This window comes from Gobio gobio, assembly GCF_949357685.1.
Source record: "Gobio gobio genome assembly, chromosome: 3".
NCBI classification, from domain to species: domain Eukaryota; kingdom Metazoa; phylum Chordata; class Actinopteri; order Cypriniformes; family Gobionidae; genus Gobio; species Gobio gobio.
The window spans coordinates 12522290-12545499 of NC_137099.1; the positions used below are offsets into that span (position 1 = coordinate 12522290).

At 40.8% G+C, this 23210-nt stretch overlaps 1 protein-coding gene across 1 annotated transcript; it reads right to left on the minus strand.

Annotated features, from left to right (window-relative positions):
- Positions 1-844: 844 nt before the first annotated feature.
- grapb (GRB2 related adaptor protein b) lies at positions 845-21363 on the minus strand. Its single transcript, XM_079811862.1, has 5 exons — positions 20989-21363; positions 19030-19127; positions 11932-12051; positions 3637-3805; positions 845-2463 (listed from the first exon to the last, which is right to left on the minus strand). The coding sequence occupies exons 1-5, from the start codon at positions 21064-21066 to the stop codon at positions 2284-2286; spliced, it is 645 nt and encodes a 214-aa protein (XP_079667988.1). The 5' UTR covers positions 21067-21363; the 3' UTR covers positions 845-2283.
- Between the last annotated feature and the right edge of the window lie 1847 nt (positions 21364-23210).

A 23210-nucleotide genomic window follows, 5' to 3' on the forward strand; every position in this document is an offset into this window, starting at 1 on the left:
GGATTCTACATTGATCGTGCTTTAGGTCTCGGCGTAGTGCTCAAAATTGGACTAAAGTGTGCATTCCATGGATTCCCGAACGCCGGCGCTACGTCATATTCTCGCGCATGCGTTGTGGAGTCACACACGGAAGACAAGAAGAGGTTGAATAAAGTCGTTATTTTGATTTTTTTTTGCGCACAAAAACTATTGTCGTCGCTTCGTAAAATTATTGTAGAGCCACTGTGGTGAGATGGACTTTGTAACGACGTTTTAAGTGCCTTTTATGGGTCTTGTGAGTGTAAATGTACTGAATGCCAATGGAGGCCTATCTGAAGCCTTTCTCAGCCATCAGATTTCAACAAAAATATCTTCATTTGTGTTCCGAAGATGAACGGAGGTCTTACGGGTGTCGAATGACATGAGGGTGAGTAATTAATGACAGAATTTTCATTTTTGGGTGAACTAACCCATCAAATTTTTTTTTTTTTTTAATGAATATACTTTTTAACCTAAATTGTTCATCTTGCGCTGCTCTGTGAGGTGCTAAGGATGACGTAATCACGTCGGAACGGTCACGCTAGACGTAGGCAGAAGTACCGCCCCCGTGTTTACAAAGTGCTCGTGTGAAGACTAATACAAATGCCCTTTAGAAAAAACACTCAATTTTCAACTTCAAAATTAGGGATATATTTTTGCTAAAGGGCGTTTGTATTAGTCTTCACACGTGCGCTTTGTAAACACGGGGGCGGTACTTCCGCCTACGTCTAGCATGACCGTTCCGAAGTCATCCTTAGCACCTCGCAGAGCTGCGCAAAATGAACAATTTAGGTTAAAAAGTAAAATCTTTTTTTTTTTTTTTTAATTGAAAATTACCAATGGTTTTGCTAGATAAGACCCTTTTCCTCATCTGGGATCACGCAGAGCCTCTGGAGCCCATCGAAGCCCTTTGAAACTGCATTTATTTGGACCTTCAGCATTTTGGTTGCAACTGAAAAGCATTATATGATGAACAATCCTGGAACGTTTTCTTCAAAAAACTGAATTTCTTTTCGACTGAAGGAAGAAAGACATGAACATCTTGGATGGCATTGGGGTGAGTAAATTGTCAGGAAATTTTCATTTTGTGGTGAACTAATCCTTTAAATTACGTCACTCAGAAAATAATATTAGCTTGTTATTGTTTTTTTTTATGGTCATCACTTTAACAAGATAGACTCCCAAATGTTTTTACATGGCATGGGTGTGGATCCAATGTTTGTTTTCCATTGGAACATCAGTCAGAGGTCTTCCTGGACAGACATTTGACTGATAACAGTCAAAAAACCCTCTCTACTCTGAAAAAGTACATGGTTCAATTAATTGAATTAAAAAATGTCCACCTATCCTACAATACAGTTTTATAATCATCTCCAGTAGCCTATTTAACAACATAAATACATTTTTGTTTGGTTTTATCAATGATTCATTTAATTGTGGTTTTGGAAATTAAATATTTTTTTGCATAATTACTAGTGGTCTAAACTAAAATATTTCAGCACTACAGTAAAATTTTTATTTTTTTTAAAGGTAAAGTGTGTCATCTCTGTACATGTGTCATTAAACATAATTGCAAAAATAAATGTAACAGGATTCCCAAACACACCCACAACCTGCCATTGGCTGAACAAAATGATAGCCCCACCCTACTCTCGCCATTGGTCGAGCAAATGTTTTTATAGCACCACAAAACCACAGTGTTTACAAAGAAATCAACGAGCAAATGATTTAAAGTTGTCTGAAGAAATCACAAAAAAGATGTTTCTGTCAAGCACAAAGAAAAGAAAATCAGATTTTCCAAGTATATAGAACTTTAATATGAATGTTCACTTTAAAAGAGGGAATATAGGTGTGAAAAAAATGACATGTACTTATTGACATGTGTCAGTACTCCAACCACCTCCATTTCAAAGTACTTGAAAGTGTTAGAAAGAAGAACAGACAGGAAGCTCAGATGATGGATGATCAGTGAGTAAATGTCACTCAACTCTTATGATCCTGGGGGTTTTACAAAACTGGTTTGTTGACAAGTTAGAACTGCTTCCTGATTTGCTGAAAATGATTAACAAAGAGATTGATGGGCAAATGCTGACCATGACACATAAGGTTTAATCCAAACCTTAATGGCCTGATACACCAAACACTGATGCATAGGGCTTAGTTCACCTTCGGATTTATAGAGAGTATGTGTAACTGATGAATAAGTGTCAGGCTCTCATTCAGGCGAGTTTAGCTGTACAGGACGGGGACACGCATGGCTGAAGATCAGTGGTAAATTGGCTGCACATACTCTGGTGGAAACACCCCCACTCTTCCACGGCAGCGCCCCCTCCAGCACTGAGCATCCGAACAGTCCAGCAGGTCGATGACATCACCACGCAGGAAACGCAGATGAGTCGCATGATGAGATGCGAAGTCAAAGAGGGCATGGGCATGACGTGGCCTCTGAAACAAACACACACACACGAACACACACACGTTTACTTAGCTATCTAAATGGGGACATTGCATAGACTTCTATTGATTTTATATACAGATAATAGTACATGTTATACCCTAACCCACACCCTAAACCTACCCATCATAGAAAACCTGCATTTTTACATTTTGAAAAAAATAAAATAAATTACTTTATTTTTATACATGTTTTACAAATGAGGACGTCCCCCAAATGGAGGTTTTTGGAGATTTTGTCAGGTTTTGCTCACTTCTGGGTATAAATTTGTTCCCAAAATATGGTTAAGTAGGTACACACACACACATCAGAGACATGACAAGAGTGTGCCTGGTCAATTTTAAGATATATAGACACAACTGTGGGGAAAAAAGTTGCAGTTGTAAGAAAATTATGAGAAATACATTGCAATTACGAGAAAAAAAGTCTCACAATTGTGAAAAACATGCCATAATTCTCATAAATAGTCTCACAAAGAGTCACAATTACAAGAAATACCAGAATAACAGAAATTTGGGAGAAATACAGTTGCAACCTAGTCACAATTATGAGGGAAAAAATGCAATAACAAAAAAAGTATTGTCACAATTGTGAGATAAAGTCACGACTGAAAAATATAGTTGAGAATTTTGAGAAACAAAGGTAGAAGAAAATTGTACTTTTATGAGAAAGTTGTAAGATATTGTCAGAATGATGAGAAAAAAAGTCTCACAATTATGGGAAAGTTGCCACAGTTGTGAGATATAAAGTCATGACTGTCAGAAATAGTAAATTTAGGACAGTCATGATTACATAAAAAGAGTTAGAATTATAAGGAAAAAGGTCACAACTGCGAGAAACGGCTGCCACAATTGTGAGGTGCAATTTATGAGAAATAAAAATAAATAAAATACCTCAGAAGTTCAAAGAGGCTTCCATTGAAATTGAGCAATGACACTGATAAAGGAGGGGTCGCATTTGGCTCTACGCATGCCTCGAAAGAGCCCGCAACAGGATATGATGTCACGTTCATGCTAATGAGGTTTGCGTTGAGCCAAGAGATCAAAGTTTGACTTTACATCCTATATGGTCAAACATCCTTTCGCTTTGCACATTTGCAGATCACAGAGTTCACCAGAGTTGAACTTTGGCACCTCAGTAATGCTGTTCAAAGCGGCTCTTACAGCTAATGATCCCTCGGGCTCTTGCAGGAAGACGGTCCTCTCTTTGGCAATGCTGTTGATTTTGTAGAAGTCTACCAGCTGGTTGAGGGAGCTGAAGACTTCATCCCATATGAAGTACTGCCCTAATCCATCTTTCAAAACCCTAAAGTGCTGCACGTGGTCCCCGTAGCTAGAGAGAGAGAGAGAGAGAAAGGGTTGTTTACTTTCTAGATAAAGGGGTAGATCTTGTCTGGACTTACCCGTTTATTAAATCGGAACATAAGTGTTTGATTCGATTTTTTGCCCAATAAATCACAGTTTGACATTTCAGCTCTCAGCAAGTTCTTGAATCACAATGATGTAGAAGCACAGTGTTAATAACTTTAATTACATTAGGCTCTGAACAAGTCTGTGCTTATTCTCCTGCAGACATATTACAGTATATTTTCCTCTCAGATCAAATGCTCATTTCAGAAGATTAAACAGCATAAATGTGTATTAATGAATACACTACCCCGGTTTCACAGACAAGGCTAAACTGCATGCTTTAAAAGCACATTGCACTGGCATATCTGCCCTTTTTTTGTCTCAAGATGCACACCAGTATTTATTTATTTTTTCTAAGGCATGTTTATAACATCTACTTAAATGCCCTAATTAAAGTAAGGCCTAATCCTGGCTTAATCTGATGCTGCCTTCACGTGCTATTGGAAATTTGATCATTCCCACTTCAGAAATCGTGATTACGTTCTGTAATTTCGGTCAAATGCAGGCTATTTTCTCTGTGTACAATACATACAGCTTCAAACGATTACTCGTTTATGTAAATATGCACTACATTAATGACAAGATAAGACGATCTAGCTGTTTTTGGGGAAAAAAACTAATACATTTACCTGTCACAGCAGTAGTTCTCCCCACCACCATGTTTAAAGTTTATGGCACGCCCATCTTGGGAATTTGGGTATCAAAATTATTATTAATATATTATTAACTTCCCAGTGGTAAACACGACATCAGAGAGCATTCATATGCAATTTTTACCTAGGAAACTCGTATTTACGATAATCCCGATAGCACGTGAAGGCAGCATTAAGCCCTGTCTGCAAAACCAGGCCTAACAATCAAACAATAATCCATTCAATATACACAGATTAGGCATAATATTATGACCAGTGAAGTGAATAACACTGATTATCTCCATCACGGCACCTGTTAGTGGGTGGGATATATTAGGCAGCAAGTGAACATTTTGTCCTCAAAGTTGATGTGTTAGAAGAAGGAAAAATGGGCAAGCGTAAGGATTTGAGTGAGTTTGACTAGGGCCAAATTGTGATGGCTAGACGACTGGGTCAGACATTCTCCAAAACTGCAGCTCTTGTGGGGTGTTCCCGGTCTGCAGTGGTCAGTATCTATCAAAAGTGGTCCAAGGAAGGAAGAGTAGTGAACCGGTGACCAGTCAGGGTGCCCATGCTGACCCCTGTCCACCGCCAAAAGCGCCAACAGTGGGCACGTGAGCATCAGAACTGGACCACAGAGCAATGGAAGAAGGTGGCCTGGTCTGATGAATCACGTTTTCTTTTACAGTAGTAGGATGGCCGGGATTTCTTTTACATCACGTGGATGGCCGGGTGTGTGTGTGTCGCTTACTTGGGGAACACATGGCTCCAGGATGCACTATGGGAAGAAGGCAAGCTGGCGGAGGCAGTGTGATGCTTTAGGCAATGTTCTGCTGGGAAACCTTTGGCCCTGCCATCCATGTGGATGTTACTTTGACACGTACCACCTACCTAAGCATTGTTGCAGACCATGAACACCCTTTCATGGAAACAGTATTCCCTGGTGGCTGTGGCCTCTTTCAGCAGATAATGCGCCTGCCACAAAGCAAAAATGGTTCAGGAATGGTTTGAGGAGCACAACAATGAGTTTGAGGTGTTGACTTGGCCTCCAAATTCCCCAGATCTCAATCCAATCGAGCATCTGTGGGATGTGCTAAACAAACAAGTCCGATCCATGGAGGCCCACCTCGCAAATTACAGAACTTAAAGGATCTGCTGCTAACATCCTAGTGCCAGATACCACAACACACCTTCAGGGGTCTAGTTGAGGCCATGCCTCGATGGGTCAGGGCTGTTTTTGCGGCAAAAGGGGGACCAACTCAATATTAGGTTCATAATGTTATGCCTGATCGGTGTGTATGCAACAGTACAATATCTATATGCATATGCATCTGCATTCAAGCTGCAATCATACAGTGTTTGTGGTAAAACATTCATGTTTCTGCTTTACTGAGAAATGTGCAGACACTGACGCACACCCTGTGCCTACGGCAGGTGTCTTTAATCACCTGGTGGCTCCACCCTACCACACCTACTCATAACACAGATGCATATCAGTCCACGCAACACAGCATGGATCACGCTGCTTGTTCAGACAGAAATGGTGACAGAATGAGGAACTGCCTCTGGGATGTGTGTGTGTGTGTGTGTGTGTGTGTGTGTGTGTGTGTGTGTGTGTGTGTGTGTGTGTGTGTGTGTGTGTGTGTGTGTGTGTGTGTGTGTGTGTGTGTGTGTGTGTGTGTGTGTGTGTGTGTGTGTGTGTGTGTGAGAGAGAGAGAGAGAGAGAGAGAGAGAGAGAGAGAGAGAGGATCAAAACAGTGGGGCATGTTTAGGGAGAGCAAGTCTGAATCATTTTAATCACAGTCATTACATATGACCCAACATTAGAACAGACCCACATGAACAATTCTCAGGCACAAGCTCCAACATAATCTGTCTCACATTCATTTTCTGGTTGTGTAGCGTTGTGGTTTCTGTATTTGCATTAAACTTTTAATCTGATAGGCCCAAAACAATACAAAGGAGCCCCTTTGTCATTCTCTATAGGTTCAAACTGCCTAAACTGTTCAAAAGTTTCGGTGAGAAAGTCGGTGAGATTTTTTTTTTGAAAGAAGTCTCTTATGCTCACCAAGGCTGCATTTCTTTGATCAAAAATACAGTAAAAATGGTAATATTCTTTTAAAATGTAATTTTATGTATTCCTTTGATTTTCGGCATCATTACTCTAGTCTTCAGTGTCACATAATCCTTTAAAATCATTCACGTTGAGAAAACCATCATACATTTTTGTCAGGAATCTTGAAAGCTAAAAATAACGAATAATCTTTTGTAACATAAATGTCTTTACTGTGACTTTTGATCAATTTACTGCATCCTTGCTGCATAAAAGTATTACTTTCTTTTCAAAACCTTTTACCCAAAACTTTTGAATGGTAGTGGTACATAAAAAAATATTTGTATCCAGGGTTCCTACACATTTTCCATTTCAAAATTCCAGACTTTTCCAGACTCAAATTTCCAAACCTCTCAGTAGATTTTTCAGACCATGTTTAACATAAATGGTTCATATACCACATTGTTTTCAGCATTATATTTGCTATATAATACAGTCATCAAAAAAAAAAAAAATGTTTTTGTTTTTCTCAAAGTTACACAATAATTTAATAACTGCCACAAAACAGCTGATCATCAGCTACTGAGAACATTCCCTGAGGGTCCATTTTGTACTATAGGAGGTCTGTCGAAATATATAAACAGTTTCATAACTTTTCTGAATATTTGAATGAACATTTGCTAATGATATGCACTCTGAGAAAAAAAGGTACAAAAGCTTTCTAATATGTACCTGTCACGCTCTGGCAGAAGAAAGTGATCGACGAAGGAAATGAGGGTTACAAAAAACGTCTTTAATCTCAATAACAGACAGAGAGAGTTCAAGACACGATCACACGGACATGTGTGGACAAACAATAACCGACAAAGGACTGAACAGAACAGGGAGTATAAATACACAAGGTAATGGAGGGAACTAGTTAGACACAGGTGGAGTTGATAAACTAATCAGGGATAAACGAGAACAGGTGAAGACAAGACAAACGTAATTGTAACATTACGCCCCCTCTCGGAAAGGCGCGTCCTCGCGCCGTGAAGACAGAGTCCATGAAGTAGAAAATGGGGCGGAGGCTTCGGTGGAGGGCGTGGAGCTGATGATAGACAGGCGTCTGGAGTAGGCGGGCACCAGTACCATGGTGGCGCTGACAGAGGGAGGGTCCAGGACGGAGTCCAGACTGCAGGGGCGGATGGAGCCCTGGGACCGATCGGCGGAGGCGGAACCATGGTGAGAGGAACCAGCGGAACCAAGCGGCCGACGGACCAGGGCGACATCGCAGGCCTGGAAGCCTGGCACTGAGTCGCTGGCTCACGGGACTGAAGCGGTGACGGGGACTCGGATGACCGGAACGACGATGTGGCGAGTGAGGCCGACGGGGAGGCTGGAGGAAGGGAGGAGCACGCTGACGCCGTAGGGGTGCAGGGTGAGGGCGTAGCCCGAATCCCGGAAGTCCGTGGCATAGGCTGTGCGTCGACCGCCAGAGGCTGACCTGGAGAGACGAGGGAGCCCAGCGGAGTTTCTGGGCAGACGGGCCACGGAGGCGTTGAAGGAGCAGTGAGTCGAGGCGATGGTGACGGACTGACAGGCCGAGGTGGAGATATGCGCCTGGAGGTCCGAGGTGTAGCCGGGGACTCGGCCTCTAGCTGAGCTGGTGGTAGGGAAGCCTGAGGCGCAGATGATGGGCCGCATGGAGTGAGCGGCGGGAGTAGAGCCGAGGAGCTGGACAACACCAGTGGTGCTGACGGATCCAGGGGACTGGTCGCAGCCAGCGATGGAAACGGGATGAGGAGAGGCATGGATACGGGCAGAAGATTTCCAGACGGGACTGGCGAAGAAGGTGACGAAGAGAGGGTGGGGACTTGGGTGGGAAAAGGATCCGCGGACCACAGATCGATCAGGTCACAGTCCGCTCCTGGCTCTAAGATGGACTGACCCACCTGCGTCAACTCCGGGGCCTTCGCGTCTTCCAGCACTCGAATCACCTCGGTGGGTGCCTCGGGCTCGCCGGCTGTAGGGAGGAGACCGCCGTTCCGGATCATCCAGGCCAGGTATCCCAGGTATGGCCTGCTCTCTGGACGGAGAAGTAGCAGCATGGGTGCCTCGAGCTCGTCGGCTGTAGGGAGGAGACCGCAGTTCCGGAGCATCCGGGCCAGGTATCCTAGGTATGGCCTGCTCTCTGGACGGAGAAGAAGTTGCAGCGTGGGTGAGTCCATCTTCTTTAATACTCACTTTGAGGGTCGGTTATTCTGTCACACTCTGGCAGAAGAAAGTGATCGACGAAGGAAATGAGGGTTACAAAAAACGTCTTTAATCTCAATAACAGACAGAGAGAGTTCAAGACACGATCACACGGACATGTGTGGACAAACAATAACCGACAAAGGACTGAACAGAACAGGGAGTATAAATACACAAGGTAATGGAGGGAACTAGTTAGACACAGGTGGAGTTGATAAACTAATCAGGGATAAACGAGAACAGGTGAAGACAAGACAAACGTAATTGTAACAGTACCATTTAGGTACTAATATGTACACTTTGATGTACTAACAGGTACAAAGGTGTTCCTTTTCCCCAGTGACAGCTTTTGTATTTATTTTATTATCTCATTATTCTGAGAGTCTATTAAGCATTAATATTAGTTAAGAGTTCTTATAAAAAAAAATCTAGCTGTTTTTATACAAAAGGTCCCTGTAGGTCTGTAAAGGTTGATTTACCTGAACATATAACTGATTATTATGATTATATCTTACTCTCTTTCCCTCTCCTTTCTTTCTTACGTTCTCCCTCCCTCTCTATCACACACACATGTAAAAACACACAGAAACATCTGTGCTGGCCTCAGGTACTCAAGCTTGTTAAGAGGCACTGTGCTAATAATATGTGACTGGATTTGTGCTGCAATTGTGTTACAACTATCCCTCGATTTCTCTTTCTATTTCCTTCTCTTGGTCTCAGTAGAATTGAACGTTTTGGGTCAGGCCTTTAGAGGGGTAAAGCAGAGCGATCTAAAAATAATCTATGCATGTCCACCCTCCCAACGCATGACAACTTTTTCAATAGAATTCTACCATGAGCTGTAATTAAGAGAAGCAAAGAAAAGGTGTTGAGGCAAAGGCAAACATTACTATTATTAACAAACATAATTGATATAAACAGCCCCCTAACAATGAATATAACCTGAAATCATGCTATTAAGCAATCGCCTATGCCCCAGGGATACATCAATTTGGGTCTCACGCGCAGAAGTGTCCGCAGAGCTTTCAAAGTATACTCAACCGTGGATGGGCGTGGATGGCCGAGTTCAACACATGCACAGTAAAAAAAATGTATACTATACTTTAGGGCAGCACTGAGTTGTGTCATCAACAGGACATTCACTCAGTAGCATCAAAGAAGAAAAGTAGTGGATCAACCATTGCAACATATGCCCTGTCCCAAATGGCACACTTCATATGCACTTTCGGTCTTGTGATTCGGTCTAGGGTGTCCCATTTGTCAATTTAGGTCCCTTTGCGGTCGATATACGCCCTCGATGCGCACTTCTGCTGAGCCCGCACTGGCCCTGTCCCGAATGGCACCCTAGACCCTTCCTATGAGTCCGCACTTTCATGACGGATAACGCCGTTTTGACTGTCGGGAAGAAGTCCGCTGCGGAACCCTCGACAGAAGTGCGCATTGAGGGTGCATTTCCAACGCAAAGGGGACGCTCGCAAGCACCCTTCTGAGACAGACAAATGGGAAATGGGACACCCTGCGGTCTCATGGACTTAACAGACACGCACACGCGGCAGCCATTGTGAGTCCACAAGACCGAAAGTGCGGACTAGGACGACCAGGAGGGTTTAGGGTGCCATTTGGACCAGGGCCTTAGTTCAAAAGAAACAACAACGCACAAACTTCGCACAAACGCTCATCAAGTTCGCCGTCCATTGTAGTGTTTTCCTCTTTCCGCACTAAAAAATGGATGAAATATCCCACTAAGGGTTTTTTATGCGTTTTGGCCATTTTAAAAAAAAACAAACGTTTTATGCATTTTGCCCATTCATTTACACGACAATGGTGTTTTGGGACCTGACAACGCAAACTTTTGAAAACAGGTTTCAAACAAAGTGCAGGTTTTTGAAAACTATACCGTAATAATCTCCATTTAAACTACAAAAACGTGAATTTGTGAACATTTGTGTATTGCGTGTTCACGCTATAGGCGCGTAATGTTTCTTTACAAAATGACATCCACTACTGGCCTGGCATGGATAATACAGAGTTTTTGCGGATCTGTGAGAACGGGGATCATTTTGAAAACATTTCGACTGTACGCGAAAAATGCCAAAACTTTTTTAGTACATCGTTGTCGTGTAAATGTACCCTAAATCACATCTAAAGTCCACAATATCATAGAAACTTAAAGTCACTATGAAATCAAAATTGCCAATTCTTTTTTTTGTATGGATTATTGCAATGTGTATTATAAATTGTATCATATCATAATCTCTAATAAAAATAACTTTTTTATATATATATAATAGCTGCCTTCTGCAGCGACATCTCTTCTGTGATGACGTGTTTACTGGCGTGAGGGCGGAGCAACCTGTCAACGTTACAATCAATTCCCCATGAACAAAATCAAGTCCCTCCCTACATTTTTTTCTTGTTTCTGAAGCCGTTTGACTCGGATATACATCACAATAAGCAAGAAAAGACTCGAAACTTCTGTTTCATGCCGACTTTAATAGGCTCTTTTAAACTGGGCAAGAAAAAATACCGCCATCAAAAGTAACGCAGGCCTAGGCATAGAAAAGCTGAAAATGAAAACAGAAGACCGGAAAGCATGGCGAAAGGCAGCCCATAGGATCGCCAAGAGCCGGATTCAATTGAATGTCTAATTATCATCAAATTGGGCATGTAAATAACCACTTAGCAACCATGCAGAACGTCCTAGCAAGAATCTAGCAATCTGAACTCTGTACATACAGTACATACATACATACAGCATTGACTTCTTAGAAAGTGTTATGAATAGTACTTTTTGCTTGGCATATTTAAAAGGTTTCAGTTTCCACCAGGAGATCTCTGAACTGTTTAAATAGGTTCCGGAGTGCTGGGAGCAAAAGATTACATCACTGCAAAACGCTACCATGCACTCCACTCTAATTAGAGTGTATTAATGAAGAGCCAGATAGGCTAACAAGGACACACATTAGCACACACACATATATATGCAAGTACACTCATGTCGGCGGCCGGTATTCACAGCACATGCAGGGAATAATAACGACAAAGCCTTTGTTGTGAACATCGTATATGAAGTGTAGATGTGTGTGGTAGAAGAGTGAATGTAGGTTTGGTTTGTAGGGTGCATCTGACCTGACAGACACAGAGAACTCTCCTGGTGTGCTCTCGCTCTCCCTAATGAGAAACGCTCCACACTCCAGCGGTCTCAGACGGTTTTCTGCAGCCTGCCGTGATATTCCACCCACAAACCACCTGCAAAATACAAGCTCATCTGTCAGTTTAACGTCGTATTGTATATTTATAAACTGAAAGGGGGCTACTGGTACAGTAGTTTACTTATTTATTTGATCAAGCAAAAAAATGTTCAAAAAAGATTTATTTGACTAGTACAGCTTTGAAGAACAGAACAGAAGCAATTCTGTTTTAAGTCAAACCAGTAAGCACATTTTTTTTTATTACTGAAAAATTGACGTGTGGTTTAGACTCAGTTGACCTCTTCCCAGCATGCACCGGGGTATGAATAATTAAAATGGTTGCATTGTTTGATCGTTTGCCAGTTTTATGTGCTTTGTTGTTGTTGTCACATTTAGTATGTTATTGTCTTGTGATGTCTCTATTTCAATGATCAGCTGATCATTGTGTGTTTTATGTTGAGGTTTACAATATGTGATGCTTTAAAATATATTTTTTTGTGTTTTTTGTGTCAGGTTCTTTGCTTACCATTTCATAGAAAAGATGAAGCATTTCATTTTAAAATCTTGTAAATAAAGAGAATAATCTGCACCGAATATTTCAAGTTAGACTTAATATAAGTAGGCAATTATTACCTTAACATTTATGCATTTGGCATTTTTTTACTTTTTAAATTGCATTTAAGGGATACATTTTATATATACATATACACCGATCAGGTAATATCCTAATATTGTGTTGGTCCCTCTTTTGCTGCCAAAACAGCCCTGACCCATCGAGGCTTGGACTCCACTAGACCACTGAAGGTGTGCTGTGGTATCTGGCACCAAGATGTTAGCAGCAGATCCTTTAAGTCCTGTAAGTTGCAAGGTGGACCTCCATGGATCGGACTTGTTTGTTCAGCACATCCCACGGATGCTCGATTGGATTGAGATCTGGGGAATTTGGAGGCCAAGTCAACACCTCAAACTCATTGTTGTGCTCCTCAAACCATTCCTGAACCATTTTTGCTTTGTGGCAGGCGCATTATCTTGCTGAAAGAGGCCACAGCCACCAGGGAATACCTTTTCCATGAAAGGGTGTTCATGGTCTGCAACAATGCTTAGGTAGGTGGTACGTGTCAAAGGATCATCCACATGGATGGCAGGACCCGAGGTTTCCCAGCAGAACATTGCACCAAGCATCACACTGCCTCCACCGGCTTGCCTTCTTCTTATAGTGCATCCTGGTGCCATGTGTTCCCCAAGTAAGCGACACACACGGCCATCCACGTGATGTAAAAGAAAACGTGATTCATCAGACCAGGCCACCTTCTTCCATTGCTCTGCGGTTCAGTTCTGATGCTCACGTGCCCACTGGTGCCACTTTCGGTAGTTTACAGGGGTCAGCATGGGCACCCTGACTGGTCTGCAGCTATGCAGGCCCATACGCAACAAACTGCGATACACTGTGTATTATGACACCTTTCTATCAGAACCAGCATTAACTTCTTGAGCAATTTGAGCTACAGTAGCTCGTCTGTTTGATCGGATCACACGGACCAGCCTTTGCTCTCCGCGTGCATCAATGAGCCTTGGCCGCCCATGACCCTGTCGCTGATTCACCACTGTTCCTTCTTTGGACCACTTTTGATAGATACTAACCACTGCAAACCAGGAACACCCCACAAGAGCTGCAGTTTTGGAGATTGTCTGACCCAGTCGTCTAGACAACACAATTTGGCCCTTCTCAAACTCGCTCAAATCCTTATGCTTGCCCATTTTTTCTGCTTTTAGCACATCAACTTTGAGGACAAAATGTTCACTTGCTGCCTAATATATCTCACTCACTAACAGGTGCCGTGATGAAGAGATAATCAGTGTTATTCACTTCACCTGTCATAATGTTATGCCTGATCGGTTTATATATACACTCACCTAAAGGATTATTAGGAACACCTGTTCAATTTCTCATTAATGTAATTATCTAATCAACCAATCACATGGCAGTTGCTTCAATGCATTTAGGGGTGTGGTCCTGGTCAAGACAATCTCCTGAACTCCAAACTGAATGTCAGAATGGGAAAGAAAGGTGATTTAAGCAATTTTGAGCGTGGCATGGTTGTTGGTGCCAGACGGGCCGGTCTGAGTATTCCACAATCTGCTCAGTTACTGGGATTTTCACGCACAACCATTTCTAGGGTTTACAAAGAATGGTGTGAAAAGGGAAAAGCATCCAGTATGCGGCAGTCCTGTGGGCAAAAATGCCTTGTTGATGCTAGAGGTCAGAGGAGAATGGGCCGACTGATTTAAGCTGATAGAAGAGCAACTTTGACTGAAATAACCACTCGTTACAACCGAGGTATGCAGCAAAGCATTTGTGAAGCCACAACACGCACAACCTTGAGGCGGATGGGCTACAACAGCAGAAGACCCCACCGGGTACCACTCATCTCCACTACAAATAGGAAAAAGAGGCTACAAATTGCACAAGCTCACCAAAATTGGACAGTTGAAGACTGGAAAAATGTTGCCTGGTCTGATGAGTCTCGATTTCTGTTGAGACATTCAGATGGTAGAGTCAGAATTTGGCGTAAACAGAATGAGAACATGGATCCATCGTGCCTTGTTACCACTGTGCAGGCTGGTGGTGGTGGTGTAATGGTGTGGGGGATGTTTTCTTGGCACACTTTAGGCCCCTTAGTGCTAATTGGGCATCGTTTAAATGCCACGGCCTACCTGAGTATTGTTTCTGACCATTTCTGACCTTTTTGACCACCATGTACCCATCCTCTGATGGCTACTTCCAGCAGGATAATGCACCATGTCACAAAGCTCGAATCATTTCAAATTGGTTTCTTGAACATGACAATGAGTTCACTGTACTAAAATGGCCCCCACAGTCACCAGATCTCAACCCAATAGAGCATCTTTGGGATGTGGTGGAACGGGAGCTTCGTGCCCTGGATGTGCATCCCACAAATCTTCATCAACTGCAAGATGCTATCCTATCAATATGGGCCAACATTTCTAAAGAATGCTTTCAGCACCTTGTTGAATCAATGCCACGTAGAATTAAGACAGTTCTGAAGGCGAAAGGGGGTCAAACACAGTATTAGTATGGTGTTCCTAATAATCCTTTAGGTGAGTGTATATACATACACACACATTTCTTAAAATAATAAGTAAATCACAAAAAATACCCATTTTAACTTAATATATTTGTTTTTATTTTCGGAACAATTTATTCTGAAAATTCCTTGAAGAATTAAATTAAGTTAATAAGTGCATTGTTTTCATCATGTTTTCAGGTTTTTAGAAATGCGAGTGCTTGCATGATATAGGGCGAAACAACATGTTTCACTTAGTGAAAGCGTTCTGCCATCTTAATAAGTAGCTTGAGCTGCATTGACCGTAAGCCAATGATTGATCTCATTCAGTCCTCTTTTTCAGATCATGAATTTTAACTGACTCATCCTTTCAGTTAAAAAATGACTGGTAGGTTCTCAGTCATAAAATGCTTTGTTTAGGTCAAGCCACAGCATGTTTGTTATGGGCTTTGGTTTGGACTTTGATTTTTGCTAATCCGTCTCAGAAGAATCCCAATCATCCACGTCATGGTAAAACTGCAGTGTAAGGAAGTCCTTATCTAGCAGATTTTCTTACCTAGCAGTTTCAGTCACACCATCCGGAAGGCCACACCCACAGCAATTTGTGAGTCGTATGACATCACAGTGAGGTGTAATGCTGGGAAATCCCTACATTTGTACAGATGAAGCTAATTCTTCGAAAATCTTTTTTTTATTTTTATGACTCATGTTGATTGTAAAATACATATAATCCTGCACCCAACCCTAAAGCTCCAGCTGTGCATCCAGCAGTACAATTCCAAGGTCAGGACTGATGCGATCAACATCCGCCTTGCCCATTACAAATACAACATTCAGAACCACAGAGAAAACCATACCTTCTGGACCACAAACTACTAGAGATTCTAGATTCTATATTCAGAAGTCCAATAACTGAACATTGATCAGAAAGTCAATTTAAGTGGCAAAATCTTCCCATTGCACTAAAATGTTCGCTCCCTAAAAAGTCCCACAATGCACTGTGAAAACCATCGAGCATCTTCAGCACAATGGTAACCACAAAATGTAAAAACATTACAGAAATTCTTTTAAATGTCCAACATAACTGAACATTAATGGTTTACCTTTACATAAAATAACACTTTTACCCTAGATTTACTAGTGCAGTCCATTACAAAGCATGCTGGGAACTACAGATCCACTGCTCAGTTAGTTGAAAAATGACTCATGTGGATTAAGTAAACTTCCATTTTAAATATTGGCCTGTTGGGTGGTTGAACAATTAAGTTGTGACAAATGTAAAAAAAAAATTACTTTAGCTCATTTTAATTAAACTAAATATGTTTTGTGTGTACAACAGAGCACGAACACATAGAGAAAGTAAAAGTGAAGTCCTAGGCCGTTTCTCAATATGCGTTCTTGTCTGTACTTGTGTTGTGGACTTGTGAATCGTCATCAGTCGATGCCTAAGTACTGTTCCAATTCAAAGTTCACATCTAGTCAAGTACAGTTCAAATCCCCGGATGTGTCCTTAATCCGGCCCTTTTATCGAGGATGCATCGAGATGTTACTTGTGTGGACTTCAGACAGACACTGGTATCCCAGAATGCATCTTGCACCAACCATCAAGCGTCAGTAGCAGATGAGAAACCCCACATAATTTAAAAATACTACTGTTAATGTGTAACAAAATGTAGTTTTAAGAGTTTTTCAGGTGAGAATGTAGTTGTTCAAAGCTCAAATCTGTGATTTATTTATAAAGAGAGCGCCTATTTGAAAATTTGCCTGAACCACATTTGTGTGGCTATAATATGTTTCATATTTTTCTAATGAAAATGAAAAGAGGCAGAGTGAGTGTTTTATGACATAGCCTATATTTCGTTTTATTGTAGCCTAAAATATACATACAGGAGTGAGAGCGATTATTCTTCCATTAGAAGAATAACTGGACTTGTGTCCTCCATAGACTGTAAAAAAAAATATGGACGTAGTGTCCGTGACGTCACCCATAGGATTCTGGAGAGCAGTTTTGAAGCGTAAAGGAACGAGCTGGCCGTTGCCATCTTGGCAGCACGTCATCGCACCTCACTCCCGGATAACAGAAAATGGGCAAAGAGGCGGGACATGGGTGGAGCTGAGGTGACGCGATGACTAACAGACCGCAGATAAATGGCTATCCACCTGTCACTCAAAGTGGCCACGCCCTTAATTATGGCCCTTAACTTTAAGGCTTTATATAATGTAAATGTGGCGAGCAGCGAGGCTGAGGGGCCGTGAGAGCGGGACGAGGCCACGGTCATTATTATGATGATGAGCGCCAGCTGAGTGCCGCATTGGCCTCGTCTCTCGCGGAGGAGTGACGGGAGTATAAAGGAGGAGCGACGACAGTGAAGGACGAGAGAGGACCAGGACCATTTTAAGATGTATTTTTATTTATGGTGCTGGAGCGAATGAAGATCCGGTGGGACGGAGAACTCTCTGCCGTGCCCCTGGGTCGAGGTGGGGTGGCTGCCGTCCGAGAGGGAGCGGAGGAATCGCCAGCGCTTGCCCTGAGCCGGAGCCTGCTGCCATCCGCCATGTTGGGGAGGAGCAGGGAGCGCGGGAATGGGATTCGCTCCGGCTGCCCTCGACAGGAGGAGCCACCGCCAGCCGCCAGGGGGCGGAGGAGGATCGAGCCGTCCACCGAGTGTCCAGTGCCATCGCATAGCACCGCGAGGAAGAGCCTCTCGGCGGGCTGAGGACCGAGCGGCAGTGTGTCAGGGAACCGGACTAATTATTTTTTTTTTCCTCCTCTCTCCACTCTCTCGTCTCTGTCGCTCCTCGTGCTCCCGGCTCCGTTTCCTCAGCCTCGCTGCTCGCCACAGTAAACAAATGAGTTCGAAAAAAATTCACCCCCCTCACAGTTGTCATGAAGGGAAAATTTAGCCGTATAGACCAAAACCACAATTTGTATTTTGTACCAGGCTGTAAACTTGTTTTTATTTATTTTTTGTAAAGTCGAGCATTTTAACATGGGGCTCAATGAGATTATGCTCCCTTCTGCATCAAGAGAAATTGGGGGAGGTTGCCGCTTGGTGTCCTCCCGTCCTCGATAGTTCGTTCTCCCGAGTCGAACTTGGCAAGTCTGAACTACTAAGGACGCAAGTCAGAAGTTTGCGTACTTGGTATTGAGAAACGGCCCTAGTTTCCATCCCTGGCAGCATCTTTCCAGGATAACAGACTCTGAACATGCAACTAAGTTACACATCACCGTTTTAAACTTAAAACTGAAAATTTGTTATGCCTTTTGGCTCTTCCTTTAGCTATACATTACCGTTTTGGGGGCCTGAAAACGAAAAACTTTTAAAAATGGGATTCAAAGTGCAATTATTGAAAACTTTACCATTATTGACTCATCGTCAGTGTACATGTTCAGTCTATAGGAGCGTAGTGTTTCTTTACAAAGTGACATTGCCAACTACTGGTCTGGCAGCATAATACATACACTCTAAAAAATAACCCAAGTTGGGTTGAAAATGGACTAACCCAGAAATTGGGTTGTTTTAACCCAGCAGTTGGGTTAAATGTTTGCTTAAAACAACCCAATCGCTGGGTTAAAACAACCCAATTGCTGGGTTAGTCCATTTTCAACCCAACTTGGGTACGTTTTTTTAGAGTGTATAGCTTTTGGTCATTTTCATGATCAGTGTGAACAGGGATCATTTTGACAACGTCGTCTGTGCGCGAAAAATGGAAAGGAAAAACTTTGTTTTTAGTACATTGTTATCATGTAAACATACCCTAAGCTGTCTCCACTTGAATGGTTCATAGATTGAATTAATATATCACTAAAACTACAACAATTATGAGTTACAAGAACAGAACAGAAGATGACTGCAAAAGTTCCCCAAAACATCTTGATGAACTTTGTCATTCATTCACAGAAAAAGCCATATGCTAAATTAGATGAACTTTGGTCATGTGATACTTACGTGTGAGGTCTTACATTGATATAGTTTTTCGGTACATAGCCCCGCCTACCCAAGAGCTCAGCTGTGTACCAGTTTGGATCGTCGTCCATGTTTATCACCTAAAATAAGCATAAGATCAATGTCCAGATGTCCACTTTCAGCTTAGGTTAGATATAGTCTAGGCCAGGGTTTCCAAACCTGGGGTTCATTAACCATGGGAATTTGTGAGATTACGAAAATCTAATAATCGTAATGATGATGATAAATATTAATAATGGTCTCAATATATAAAATATGAATTTTACTTTTTTGTTATTTTAAATAATTATGCAATTAAATGTATTTACTATATATTTTTTTAAATAACACATACTAAAATAGATTAAATAATTTGTTTAACTATTTAAATAACTTCAAATACTTCAAGTAAAAATGTTATATCAAAGGGGTTCAGCTAACAAATATTTTTAGAATCCCAGGACCAGGCTCTTTTAAAGGGATAGTTCACCCAAAAATGAAAATTCTGTAATCTACTCACAGTCAAGTTGTTCCAAACCTGTATGAGTTCCTTTTTTCTGTTGAACACAAAAGATTTTAAAAAATGTCAGTAACCAAACAGTTTACATTAGCCATTGACTTCCATAGCAGGAAAAAAAAAAAATACTACCGTCAATTGTCTGGTTACATTCTTCAGAATATCTTAATTCGTGTTCAAAAGACGAAAGAAACTCATACAGGTTTGGAACAACATGAAGGTGAATAAATGACAGAATTTTCCTTTTTGGGTGAACTATCCCTTTATAAACGTACTAGGGTAATTGAATGTTCTGCATATGCTTTTCAAAAATGCTCTGGAAGTATACTATATTCCATTTACCAAAAATAACTGTGTAAATCTACCATTTTAAACTATTTGCTTAACAGGACTGGAAATTTAAACGACTTTTCACGTACTATGGTTACTATGTAGCAGCCCCAGATAACAAATTTGGTAATCAAAAACAAAAAACAGTTTGCAAACCAATGCAAATGACCCATTTTCCGCTTAAGTTCAAATATTGCATAAACAAATGACTGACTAAAGTGATGTATTTTACTGACTTAACATACAGTCTACCCGGAGAAATATTTACAATTTTCCCTAATTTCCCAAAATTCTTTTTAGATTAAGCCAGGATTAGGCCTTAGTTCAACTAGGGCATTTAAGTAGCTTTTATAAACATGCCTTAGAAAAAAAACTACTGGTGTGCATTGTTGAGACAAAACAATGGCACTGACATATTTTAAAGGTGCACTGTGTAAATTTTAGCGGCGAGGTTGCAAATTGCAACCGCCCATCGCTCACCCCTCCCTTTCGAAGCACATAGAGAAGCTATGGTGGCCGACACAGGACAAAGATGTCATCTGAGACAGCAGAGAGTAGCTAGCGCTCTGTAGAGAAGTTTGTCCGTTTAGGGCTACTGTAGAAACATGGCGGCGCAAAATGCCGACTTCACTGTAAGGAGACCCGCGTTGTATGTAGATAGAAATGGCTCATTCTAAGGTAATAAAACATAACGGTACATTATGTAACGTCTTTATACACCACTGAAAACATAGTTCTGTGTATTATTGCATTTATGTCAATAGATCCTCATAAATATTACACACTGCACCTTTAAGATAAGTCAGTGCAAGCTGTTTTCGGTTAAAACAGCTCAAACATTTTAAGCCTTGTCTGTAAAACCGAGGAGCAAGTGTATAGGACACATTTAAAATATCTCCACACAAGAATTATCTTAGGCTGTACCCTCCCACAAGCTGCCCAGCTACATAAATCTATAATCCACCTATTCATGCAAATATCCAATCTGAAATAGTTGCTAGAGCACTGATGCACACACTGATCAAGTATTTTCAGCATGCAGACTATAATCCTTATAGTTTTATCCAAGTGTTCATAGTGAACTATTGCATCCACACATACACACTCAGACTTACCTTCAGGATGTCACCCTTCTGGAAACTGAGCTCATCAAATTCACTCGCTCTGAAACTGTAAAGTGCCTCAGCCTCCATTGGAGAAAGAACAGAAGAGAAAACAGGCTGTGAAGTGGAGATGAGACCAGGATGAAGGGATGGGAAAGGACAGGCACAAATGGAAAGAGATACAAAAAAAGTATAATAATTAAAGGATGGAGTATGGAGATGTAAAATGGAGAATGTGAATGAGAAAAATAATCTCTGTAGAAGGATGATGAGTACAGCCTTCAGTGCAGAAAAACTGGAGCGACAAAAACATTGAGTGGAAAACTGAGGAAGCAAAATGTTGATAGAGAAACGGAGAGAATATGTGTGTCTGCCAGAGTACAGCTGTGCAGTGGAGGGGGAAGGAGAGAGAGAGAAAGAGAGAGAGAGAGAGAAGACAGAGAAAAATAAAAATGTGAGCAGAAAAGCAGTGACCATCAGAACATCACATGCTTTTAATTATTTTTTTTAAATCGGCCCAGATATAGGCTAATGAAATATAATGCCACTACAAAAAATGTAGTCACAAAGACACGCTTGAGTGAGTTTTTTCCTATGATCTTATGTTGGCTTGACAAGTTTCTTCTTTTTCAGGGACTAAATTTAGTCAGTATCTCCTCCTAGAGCTTTAAAGCTACAACCACTTTCATTGAGGGGGTTAAAACTTTTATACAATACCACTAATAGAGTATTCAAGCTTCCTCCACCAAGTATCTCACTATCAAAGGCTAACAACTATAGCTTAGGACACGCTAAAACATGCTAACAACATTCAAATGATGCAAGCAATGTGCTAAGACGTGCTAGCAGCATGCTAAATCATGCTAGCAACATTAAAACATACTTGCAACATGCTTATTCATGCTAGCGATGTAAAACATGCTGGCACCATGCGAAACCATGCTTGCAATGTGCTAAAACATGCTAACAAAATGCAAAAAAACTAGCAGCATGATAAATCATGTTAGCAACGTGCTAATACGTGCTAGCAACATGTTAATTAATGCTATTAATGTGCCAAGACATGCAAAAATGCTATTGTTGTTCGTATTATTATAATTGGACCATTTAGTTTATGAGATTCATATTTATAAATAATAAAAAAAAATGAAAATGTGTACATTTATGATTAAGAATCACATAAACGAAATGGTCCATTGCCTTGTTCCATTAAGATTTATACAAAATGTTGAGGTTTTTTTTACTTATTTAAAATTCTTAATTCATATAATACGAATAACGTAAGGACTATTCAATTCAATTTGATGGAATTTTTCTATACAACTGAAATTCATAAATCTAAAAAAAGGCTTAATTTTTGGAGTGTATACTGTGTATAATAGATGAGTTGGACTGAAAAGCTGTCAAAAAGTGTCCAACATAGGCTACATCTAGACAGAGAACACCGCGCTATAATAAATAAGGGTGTGGTGGCAAAAAAAGCTCAAATAAAGAGTCTCAAATTGTCTCAAATTGTGAAAAAAAATCTTTTTTTTATAATTTTTTTTTTACTATAATTCCCAAATTCTTCCAATTGTGTTATTATAGTCTATAGAGGGCGTCAAAACTTTTATACAATACCTCTAATAGAGTATTTAAGCTTCATCCACCAAGTATCTCACTATAGCAAAGGCTAACAACATGCCAAAACATGCTAGCAACATGTTACAACATAAGCTACTTCCAACATGCGAATTCATGCTAATAATGTAAAACATGCTGGCACCATGCTAATTCATGCAAGCAATGTAATTGTGTGCTTATTCTTATTATTATAATTGAACCATTTAGTTTATGATTCATTTCAAAAATAAAATAAAATAAATATGGAAACGTCTACATTTATGACAACAAATCACATTAACTAAACTGTCCATTCATTGTTTCATTAAGATTTAAACAAAATGTTAAGCTCTAGGTTTTTTATTTATTAATTAATTCATTCATTCATATAATATAAATATCGTAAGGATTATTCAATTCAATTTGATGGAATTGAAATTCATAAATCTAAAAAAAATGCTTAACTTTTTGAGTTTATATACTGTATATAATAGATGAGTTGGACAGAAAAGCTGTCAAAAGTGTTCAACATACATCTAAACAGAGAACAGAGAGCCATAATGGCAAAAAAAGCTCAAATAAAGAGTTCTGACTCTTTTTGTTCTTTTTTTATTACATAATTCCCACATCCA